General features: G+C 38.4%; 1 protein-coding gene across 3 annotated transcripts in view; it reads left to right on the top strand.

Moving 5' to 3' along the window:
* Window positions 1-1,105: 1,105 nt before the first annotated feature.
* The window catches only part of SLITRK1 (SLIT and NTRK like family member 1), a 203,913-nt gene continuing 193,235 nt past the window's right edge, over window positions 1,106-11,783 (top strand). The window contains exons 1-2 of one of the 3 annotated variants that reach the window (XM_045480403.1): window positions 1,191-1,880; window positions 2,380-5,732. In XM_045480403.1, the coding sequence (XP_045336359.1) occupies window positions 2,433-4,523 (2,091 nt within the window). In that variant the 5' untranslated portion in view covers window positions 1,191-1,880; window positions 2,380-2,432 and the 3' untranslated portion in view covers window positions 4,524-5,732. Of the gene's footprint in view, window positions 1,881-2,379; window positions 5,733-11,783 lie in introns of those variants that run through there. The other 2 variants (XR_006713016.1, XR_006713018.1) reach the window with 2 other exon arrangements.

The following is an 11,783-nucleotide window of genomic DNA, read 5'->3' as shown; positions in this document are numbered from 1 at the left end:
TCTTTTCAAAATGCACACATCCTTGAATATTGGATCTTTTATTCAGATTATTAGCAGGCATATTAACAGCTATCCAATTGCATAACACATAGTTGAAAGGGAAACTGATGTAAACATATTTCTACTTCGACTGAAGAAAGGGCATCATCATCATCATCATCATCATCACCATCATGTCCTGTAAATTCAAACCCTAAAATGTGCACAATTTTAAAAATGCATTCACTGAAAAGGTTTTGACACTAATAAGAAAAGTCAGCAGAACAGCTGACAAGCAGCAGTCTCTCACCATTTCTCACCTCTCGGGTGTTTGTAGAACTTGGTTTTTATAAGCTCCATCTAAGTTTGAGGAACCGGAGATTCCTTCTCAGAGAAAAGCCCTAGCCAAGCTCCACTAGCACCAGTGACCCAGAGAAGAGAAACTGCTAGCTACCTGCAGAGAAGCTTCGAACAGGGCCTTAGAGACCGGCGATTTCTCTCTCTCTCTCTCTCTCTCTCCCTCCCCACTCCCCCTCTCTCTCCCTCAAAATGCAACTGGTTATTTACTTGTATGTGTTTTAAAATCGTCTGTTCAAATTCGGAAACTTTGTGAGTGTGTCTGAGTGAGTGCGTGCGTGTGTGTGTGTGTGTGTGTGTGTGTGTGGTGCGCGTGCCAGTCTGCCAGTGGGTTTTTAAGAGCACTCACGAATCATACTGGGATTTTTTCCTGCTCCCTCCCTCCTTTTCCGGTTCTCTGTGAAAGCTTTCGGGTCTGGAATCAAAGACGCAAGCAGGCATTGTATTTTCACCCTGCAGACTTAAATAACATTCAAGAAATATCATCAGAGAAACCTAACTCTCAACAACCAAATTGACTAAAATTCTATACCAAGTTTAAAAAAGAAAAAGTATGTGCCTAAATTATATCCATGCAACAAAAAATTCATACCCAAGTATATTATTTAAAAAATATATATGATACGATTATATGTTCCAAATAATCACTTTAAACATAGCCAAAAAAAAAAAAAAAAAAGGTTTCAAAGACATCAAATAGCATAAAACATTGTACTGCAGAGACGGAAGAAATGCATTTAAAGCACCGATGAAAATGGCGTGCAGTATAATTACCTCAAATTGCTGTTCGCTTGACACCCTGACACTAATTTTATTCAAGCCATTGGGAAATAAATGTTTTAAAAGCACTCCTTTCTAAACACTGGAGCCAGTGGGGGCTGTGAGGTCATTAAGGAAAGGAAAGGGTAAAGTTTTCAGCACGCAAAAAAGAATTAAATAATCCATTTAAAATAAGCGTCTATCTGGATCGACAGCCTTTAATGCCCACATTTTTAACGCTTGCCCTGTACGTGGATTGATTTTTTTTTTTTTTTTCCTTCAGCATTCCCTCACCAGATGGATTTTTGCTACTGCAGATCAGCAGAGGGTGTCAGATCTTTCAGAGTGCACCAGGCTGGAACAAGCAGAGCTTCTTAGCAACTCTCTTCTACCCCCTCCCCATTCTCGCGCTCTCTCCCTCCCTCAGACAACTCGCCCCCCGCCCTCCGCCCCCTCCACGTAATTCCGAAAGAGCAGAATAAAGAGGAGAAAAAGAAAAGAAGAGCTAGTAACCGAGAGCTGGAGCCCAGAAAAAACGGCTGAAGAGGACCGAAAGGGAGGAAAGGAAAAGGATGGACAGCCACAAAACGCAGCGATTGCGGAAATTTTCCAGCGCCATTGGCTCGGCAGCGTGAGTCCTTTCGGTCGGGCGTGATTTCAGCACCGGGGGGACTGGACAGCACCTCGGGGGGACTTCTGGGCAACCTGCAACCACAGCAAGAACTCCGTCAGCCGCCTCAGCTACAGAAGCCGCCGAAAACCCTGCTTTGTATCAGAGAGGCAAGGTCAGTCCGACGCACAGCCATGCACAGGCAGTGCGCCTGTACTACGCTGCAAACCCTCTGCTTGTTTCTCTAACATGCACTTGCTTCTAATTACTAGCATTGTTCCCTTCCTGATTAGTGAGGACCACTAGATCAGATTCTGTAAGGGTGTATTTTTAATTTATATGTATATATTTAACTTCTTTTGGTAATTTTTAAAGGGTTGAGGGAGAGTAGGGTTATTTTTTCTACTTTTCTTTCCTTCTCTTTCTTCTTCTTCTTCTTCTTCTTCTTCTTCTTCTTCTTCTTCTTGTTTCTTTTTGTTTCTTTTTTGCTTGCCTTGCACTACGTGCCTGGATAGTTTGTGGATATAATTATTGACTGGCGCCTGGGTTGTTGCAGTGCGGGGGGGTTAGGGAGGAAGGAATCCACCCCCACCCCCCCAAACCCTTTTCTTCTCCTTCCCTGGGTTCGGACATTGGAGCACTAAATGAACTTGAATTGTGTCTGTGGCGAGCAGGATGGTCGCTGTTACTTTGTGATGAGATCGGGGATGAATTGCTCGCTTTAAAAATGCTGCTTTGGATTCTGTTGCTGGAGACGTCTCTTTGTTTTGCCGCTGGAAACGTTACAGGGGACGTTTGTAAAGAGAAGATCTGTTCCTGCAATGAGATAGAAGGGGACCTGCACGTAGACTGTGAAAAAAAGGGCTTTACAAGTCTGCAGCGTTTCACCGCCCCGACTTCCCAGTTTTACCATCTATTTCTGCATGGTAATTCCCTCACTCGACTTTTCCCTAATGAGTTTGCTAACTTTTATAATGCGGTTAGCTTGCACATGGAAAACAATGGCTTGCATGAAATCGTTCCTGGGGCTTTTCTGGGGCTGCAGCTGGTGAAAAGGCTGCACATCAACAACAACAAGATCAAGTCTTTTCGAAAGCAGACTTTTCTGGGTCTGGACGATCTGGAATACCTCCAGGCCGATTTTAATTTATTACGGGATATAGACCCGGGGGCCTTCCAGGACTTGAACAAGCTGGAGGTACTCATTTTAAATGACAATCTCATCAGCACCCTACCTGCCAACGTGTTCCAGTATGTGCCCATCACCCACCTCGACCTCCGGGGAAACAGGCTGAAAACGCTGCCCTATGAGGAGGTCTTGGAGCAAATCCCTGGCATTGCTGAGATCCTGCTAGAGGATAACCCGTGGGACTGCACCTGTGATCTCCTCTCCCTGAAAGAATGGCTGGAAAACATTCCCAAAAATGCTCTGATCGGCCGAGTTGTCTGTGAAGCCCCCACCAGACTGCAGGGGAAAGACCTCAATGAAACCACAGAACAGGACTTGTGTCCTTTGAAAAACAGAGTGGATTCCAGTCTCCCGGCGCCCCCTGCCCAAGAAGAGACCTTCGCTCCTGGCCCCCTGCCAACTCCTTTCAAGACAAATGGGCAAGAGGATCATGCCACCCCAGGGTCTGCTCCAAACGGAGGTACAAAGATCCCAGGCAACTGGCAGATCAAAATAAGACCCACTGCTGCGATAGCGACCGGCGGCGCCAGAAACAAGCCCCAAACCAATGGCTTGCCTTGCCCTGGGGGCTGCAGCTGCGACCACATCCCAGGGTCGGGTTTAAAGATGAACTGCAACAACCGGAACGTGAGCAGCTTGGCTGATTTGAAGCCCAAGCTTTCCAATGTGCAGGAGCTTTTCCTTCGAGATAACAAGATACATAGCATCCGAAAATCGCACTTTGTGGATTACAAGAATCTCATTCTGTTAGACCTCGGCAACAACAACATTGCCACCGTAGAGAACAACACTTTTAAGAACCTTTTGGACCTCAGGTGGCTGTATATGGATAGCAATTACCTGGACACGCTGTCCCGGGAGAAATTCGCCGGGCTGCAAAACCTCGAGTACCTGAACGTGGAGTACAATGCAATCCAGCTCATCCTTCCTGGCACCTTCAATGCCATGCCCAAACTAAGGATCCTCATTCTCAACAACAACTTGCTGAGGTCCCTACCCGTGGACGTGTTCGCTGGGGTCTCGCTCTCTAAGCTCAGTCTGCACAACAATTATTTCATGTACCTTCCAGTGGCAGGGGTACTGGACCAGTTAACCTCCATCATCCAGATAGACCTGCACGGAAACCCTTGGGAGTGCTCCTGCACCATTGTGCCTTTTAAGCAATGGGCAGAACGCCTGGGTTCCGAAGTGCTGATGAGCGACCTCAAGTGTGAGACGCCGGTGAACTTCTTTAGGAAGGATTTCATGCTCCTCTCCAATGACGAGATCTGCCCCCAGCTGTACGCGAGGATCTCGCCCACGCTAACTTCGCACAGTAAAAACAGCACTGGGTTGGCGGAGACCGGGACGCACTCCAACTCCTATCTAGACACCAGCAGGGTGTCCATCTCGGTGTTGGTCCCGGGACTGCTGCTGGTGTTTGTCACCTCCGCCTTCACTGTAGTGGGCATGCTCGTGTTTATCCTGAGGAATAGAAAACGATCTAAGAGAAGGGACGCCAACTCCTCGGCGTCCGAAATTAATTCCCTACAGACAGTCTGTGACTCTTCCTACTGGCACAATGGGCCTTACAACGCAGATGGGGCCCACAGAGTATATGACTGTGGCTCCCACTCACTCTCAGACTAAGACCCCAACCCGGGTAGAGCAAGGGAGCGGGAAGGCGATGCGCCCCCTCCCCCCCCCCCCCCCCACCAATCCCTTACCCGGCTGGCATCCCAGGGGTCAGAGGAGCCCAGACCCAAGTCCAGCGCGCCCCAAGGCTTTATGGACATAAGTAAATAAATAACTGTGAACTCGCTCCGCTGAGAGGGTTTGACCCCTTAGCTCCCTTCTGGAAACAAAGAGCAGACTGTGGTGAGCTGGGAGAGCGCTGCCAAATCGCTCTTTGCAGCGAGCTCCTTTTGATAAAACCCAGCAGGGGCCCTGCTCGAAGAACTAGCCCTCTGCCTTGGGGCTGACCGGGATGTCTGCTGTGGTCCTATACATATATACGTGTACCCCACATCTATATAGAGAGATAGATATCTATTTTTCCCCCTGTGGATTAGCCCCGTGAGGAGGGGGGGGCGTGATGGCTCCCTGTTGGCTATGCAGGGACGGGCAGTTGCACGAAGGCATGAATGTATTGTAAATAAATAACTTTGACTTCTGACAAAAACAATAAGTGCTGCATGGCTCGCATGGAATCCACGCGCTCCAGGGACGCTGCCCTCCTCGGCGACTGGAGACGGCGTCACGTTCACAGCACCCACCCTCTTACCTGATAAGTCCCATCGTATCAAACTTTCTATAAACAAAACACAGTATAATCAGAAAGTGCCATTTCGCCATTATTTGTGATCGGTAGGCAGTTCAGAGCGTACGTACGTTTACTGTGAAAAAAAAAATGTAAAGGTTTTATTTAAGACATTTGCATGGCTAATCATCAGTCCATTTTATGAGTTAAAAATGTATTTTGTTGAGCGGAGTTTTTAGGGGTTGTTTTGGGTTCTTTCTTTTATTTTGATGGTGATGTTTTAATTTTTTTTTTGAGGGGGAATATTTTTCTATACATATCCAATAATGCCTTTCATCTGAATGTAAAATAAGTACCCATGATTTCTATTATAGTATCAGTGTAATTATTAAAAAAAAAGATTTTGAGGCAGTTAAGCATGACCAATTAATGTCATTCTAGTGCTTAGGCTGCGATCTTATGGTAGCAATTCTGTGCTGGTGTAAATCTTACTTATAAAGTAGGAAAAAAGAACCGAGGAAGCACGTGAAACTTACTAATTCTATTCGAGGATTTTATAATGGCATATTTTTTCAGTATTAAAGTGAAAATGTTTTCAACTCTGGGTCCTTACATTTTTCCAGCTTCATGTTTGCAACTGGTAAATTGGATTTGCGGTGGAAGGGACGGGGGAGGGGGACGGTTGGGGGTGGATCCCTTCTAGAACTACATCAAGGCTCTTTAAGCGTTTTACTTAGCTTTTCATCCTTTACGTAGCTCCCCTCCTCCTCCATCCGCACCCGGGCTTTTTCCAGCTCTCCCCAGTCTGTAAAGCAAGGTCTTCCCCAACACACCCTCCCTCCCTCCGCCCCTTTTTCCCCTTCTCCTTATGCGGCAGTGAATCCCTTTATTAATACTGGAAATCCCTCGCTGCTGCTTCTGCTGCTGCTGCACACACTGCAGATATATTAAGGATGTTAGTAGAGATTTGATTTAATTGACTCTGCCTAGATCGGTCTCATTAAACAGAGTGGAGATTTCATTGGTCAGCACTCTTCGATGAAAGACAGCCCTAATGACTGGCATTTGAGATGCTGCTGGCGTTTTGAATTCAACATCTGCTGAAAACGGTAGAACTAATTAGTGCCCACCCACCCTCCCCGCCCCAACAACTGCATACTGAAATTTGTTAAAGCACTCATCTTTATGAAAATCAATCATTATCCTAAAGAAGTGTTTCTCTCCCATCGTTCGGATTTCTGGTTGTGGCCTAGTAATTAACAAGAAAAGCATTGAACTGTTTGAATTTTACGAGCCAGTGTAACCTGGCCTCAATCATATCCCTCTGGGATTTCTAAGCAGTCTATTTTATCAGCAGTTAAGGGACAAAAAGCAAGCAAAACTACACATATTGATGGGGGTCTGCATTCCACCACATATCCACCTTGGAGAAGTGTATTAAAAGACTGCAGACCACAGATTTAAAAAAAAAAAAAAAAATATATATATATATATATATATATATATATATATATATATGATTATATATATATGATTGTAAATCAGCTAATGAAAACTCCCAGAGCAGTAGTAGTAAGATTTGCCTTCTAGAGCTCATATTCTAAAGAGAAGTAATTTCCCAGAACAGTGATGTTCTAGAGTATGTATTATTTATTTTAACACTTTTTAAATAAAATCTTTATTATAAACTATGACTACACCTAAGGCCATTCATCATTTTCTCTCTTGATTCTTTTGTTTGTGGACTGCATTTCATAGTGATGAAATTGTAACCTACTATCCTCTGACAAATATTATGGGCTGTTTATTTATTTATTTTTTCTTATGAAGGACTGAATTCTTTTTTTGGAGAGTACAACTGGGTTCCCTGTAAGCAATCAATAGATTTATTTGTAATGGAAAAGTTGGAGAGGAGGGGAAGAGTCGTATACTCAGCAATATTATGACCTTAAATGTAGATATTCTACATCTCTGGTGGGAAGTGATATTAAAAGATATCTAGTGAAGCATGATAGTAATGTTTAAAACTAATACATGATTAGTCTAAGTCAGGAAACTAGAACTTCTCCTAGAAGGTCTTCACTGGGGCAAGAACTTTTGTTCATACTAATTAAAAATAAATTACGATATAGAGGCCAAAGTTTAAAGAGTAAACTTAGTTTTTAAATACTGCTTTAACATCTTTGAGTGAGCCAGCCATGTGCTAAATAGTTTACATAATTATTTCATTTAACCCTCACAAATACATTTGACAAATATTGTGATAATGTATCACAATATTGCTATTTCCATTATACTGATGAGAAAATTGAGGAGAGTAAGCGATAACTCAGATCATAACTGGTAGATACTGAAGTGGTATTTAAACTCAATTTTCTTTGCCCTACCAAACCTCATTGTTTGAATGGAATGGTCATATATATTTAGCAGGATAAACTCTTAAAGAAGAGTATCCTTAGAAAATACACAGAGCTGTAGAAATACTTTATAACAAGTCAAAAACCCTAGTTGTATCTTCTTAATTGAGTATGTATAGGTAGCTCTTTATATTTCCAAGATGCCTTGCAGCAAAAGAAAATTGCCCTACATTTAGAGGAGATAACTTTAGTGTGTTCTCCAAGAATGTATAAAAAGGTAACATAAAAGAAAAAAGATGAATTGCTATATGCATTTATCAATTATACAAATTAAAATCATTAAATTTTCTATTTATTGGTTCTAAAAATATTAGAATTATCAAATATTTTAATAAACACTAATATATGTTAAAAATCCATGTAGAAAAGGTATTCAATGATTTAATGTAAAAGAACATTCATTATTTAGAGAATTTTTTATTTTGATAAAATATCTCTATTGCAATTATATATATAAGCTAATATATAACCATATATGTTAGTTTTGGTTTAAGGTAATATATATTATGTATTAGTTTAGTTTTCAGGATACATAATACATATGGTCTTAGAACATAACTTTCATTTACAAGTGCCTACCTTATTGTTGTTGCCTTTATATAAAATGTTCATATAACTAGCTGCCATGTGAATTAGTTTAGATATCTTGTTTCCAATTAAATCATATTTAATTCATCAAAGTAAGAGATTTTAGTTATGCCAGATGGAAAAGGAGGAAAAAAGGAGGTATGTTGTTTAGTTCCATTGCTTTAAAGAAAGTAGTAGCTTCTGTGGTTGCTGCTGTAACTAAGAATATCCTAGAATTTAAGTTGTTGCCATAGAAATTTATTGTTTAACCATTTTTACATGTTTACTCAGAGGAAGCTGGAATAGCTGATCTAACATTAACATAACAGGATTCTCTTTCTTAATAGTTTTTATGTCAGATGTAATTAGAATTATCAGGCATTTTAATGTGTTAAAAATTATATTGGTAATTCCAAGGACAGTTTGTTAATTTAGCTTTTTCCAGGTTGCTAATAAGTGTTACTTGGTATGTACAGAGAGATGGATAAATTTGCAAGGGTGAACACAGGAAGTGTGTGTTTTTAATGTGTCGGTAGAATATTAAGTAGAGTGGTTTCTAATTCAGCTCTTTTGCTAATTTATAAATACTATTTTTTTAATATGTAAGCTTATTTGAAGAAAAATGGAAATATAAACTGTGATTAAGATTTCATTTTAGTAGGTATTATTCAAATGCAACATATTATTTAATTCATAAAAGATAAACTCTCTATGGTATCAGTAGATATAACAAATGTATACTCAAGATTTTTAATGTATAGGATTTGCTTCAGTTTGGCCCTGAACCATAAAAATAAGAAGAAGACTAAAAATAAATTTTTCATATAATCCCCTGACATTTTCTTCTTCCTAAAAATTTACCAAAAATATTATTATTGTTGTTATAAAAAGTAATACACAGGACATTCAGGACTTTTTTCTTGGTATCAAAACTTAAAGATAAAGCACTAAATGGTTCCATGAAAACACATGTTAAAAACAGAGCAATCCTGAAATCAGAACCAGTATTGACTCTGCTGTAACCCAAAATTGCTGTCAAAAAAATTGAATCATTAAGAAAAAAAAAACAGATTAAGTATTTAGAACTAAAATTTTATAATGAAATGAACCACTGAAGAAATCATCTTTGATTATTGAAGCCCAATATAACTCTTTGGCCTCAATTGACCAGCAATTACAGTATATGGCTTAGACCTCAATTATCTAATTAATTACTCTTTCCCATCCATTTATTTGTTAAATATATGCTATATCACATACTTGAAATATAATTATATTTCCAACTTGAACTTTGCCTGAGGTTTGCAAGAAAAGAATTATCTACTAGTTTAAAGAATTTTGAATGAGTAAGAACCTAAATATTCAATTGGCAACATTAATTGGGCAATTGCTACATGAAAAATACTGGGAAAACTCTTTTGGGAAAAGAGAATAAGGCATTTCTCACCTCAAGGAGTTTACAACCTACAAAGCTGAACTATATCCATCCTTGTAATTGTAGAATGGTACACCATTGGCAATTCTTAGAATACTACTAGAAAATTTTGTGTTTCTTTCTTTGAAGTGGTTAAGGTTTTTAGCCATTTGGAAAAGTGCAATGGTCACATCAGCTTTATTAGTTGTTATGCAAATAGTTGAAAATCTTAAAATGATATTTTTAAATGAAAGCAGTACTTTAATTATCCGTTAGTTTTATATCTTTTTCTGTAAAATGGGAATAATGTCTGCAATTTTGTAACTTCAGTTATGAGTTTTTTATCTAATCACTCTAAAAAGAAACAAAGCGATTTTACCATAAGTGAATGATCATTTTTTAATTTTAATTGTTTGAGAAATCAAATAAGTTTAGGAAATTTAATAAGGTATGTTATGATATCATAAGAATTTCAGAATAGTTGTCCTTGGTTCTTAGCTTTGATTTGTGTTGTTTATATACATAAAATAGATTAGTCACTTTAATAAAATATTAATATTCTTTTATAATTGTTCTGTAAAGCTAATAATCCCATAGCTATGTGTTGTTTACTGAAAGCTAATATTCAGTTACTTAGTAGTATAGTCCAAAGGCTTAACATGCAGGAAGCAGTAAGCAAAATCATACATTTACTTGCTTCTATGCCTTATTCCCTTTGCTTCTAATTCCATTTCATTTCTTGGCAGAAGAATACAGGAAGGAAACATGTTTAGCTGCAGCATATTGATAGAAAAAGTCAATATATAGTGAAAAATGAGAAGTGCCTCAAATATAGATGATAAATGGCTAATCCATACTGCTATCAGAGAAGCAGTCTGTGCCTCCCAGGAAAGGGAGATGAGTGTAAAGGGCCACTGTTACCATAAACAATAATAGCTCTTACCAGACTCTGTGATATTTATTGTATACTTTCCTCTTTTAAATCAAGATCTTTTTAACGTTTTTGAACTGTACATGATATGAGAAAGTAATGCTCATTATTATAATAGCAATATGATTTGAATATTAATATATATATTATATATATAATATATATATACACACACACAAAGAACTTTGTACCACTGCCATAAAATAATAAGATTGTAAAATGTGAATGAATTTAAAACAATGTCATTGCCTATACACTATAGTAGAATCCACATGTTTTAGTTCAGGCATTTTTATTTATTAAAATAATTATTTTTATAGTTACAAGTAATCCTACGTGACTAAATTATTATATCTAAAATATTTTGTTGTATAATATATGAAATGGTATCATATAATAATCATTTGCTAATTTCTGTTCAGTTACATAATTTCTATAGCTAATCTGATTCAGTTCTGAGTCCAGTTAACTTTATCTAATTGGATATATTTAGCACCAGTTTGTGTTTTGGTAGCTTATACAGAAAATGGTTAAGTACCATTTGTCATCACGGAATTGTAAATTAATGTTAGTGAACTTTTCAGGGTTCCTAAATAATGAATCTAAATTAGTTTACTTCATTATCAGATAAATCTAAAGAAATGAAATTACACAGCAAAGGGTTTAATGCTGTTAATCCCTCTGTTTCCTGAATGAGTAAATGTTTTCTGGTGTCATAATATATGCTTTAATGAGAGTTTATTATTATTATTATTATTGGAGTCAGAAAATGTTATATTTTGTTATTTTTCAGCAAAACTTTGGTTTTATGACATTTGTATTTTTCACTAGAATGGTCATTTCCTTAACAATCGAATTTCATGTCACAGATGGTATTTGGTATAATTAGACATTAAGACATAACAAGCAGGGTGTTCCAGGAGGGTATTACATCTTATGGTGTAATGTTATGAGGAATAAGACTTGGAGCCAAGAAACTAACAGCTGGAAGCAGCAATATTCCCCAAGAAATGAATTACATGGAATGTCATGTTACTATTACAACTTAAAATTTATAACATCAAATTAAGAGGAAAGTCAGATCAGAGCCCTTTTGAACATTATTTGCATAAGTGTGACATCACTTTTGGCTAGCCCAAAACTATTTATACCACAAGTTTTTTATTAACATAGAACATGTTTTCCAGCATTTTTACATGGATAGCTAATATGGTGCCTGTTAGATTTCCATCTCTGAAAGCCCAAATTACACACTTGATGAGTAATCAAATGAACAAATTGGAAACAGGTATTTTCTTTTATAAAGTCAGGGTTTTTTTGT

Source organism: Leopardus geoffroyi, chromosome A1 (genome assembly GCF_018350155.1).
Source record: "Leopardus geoffroyi isolate Oge1 chromosome A1, O.geoffroyi_Oge1_pat1.0, whole genome shotgun sequence".
Classification (NCBI taxonomy): domain Eukaryota; kingdom Metazoa; phylum Chordata; class Mammalia; order Carnivora; family Felidae; genus Leopardus; species Leopardus geoffroyi.
Note: the sequence above shows the minus strand (reverse complement) of the source record. Positions and strands in the feature narration are given on the sequence as shown.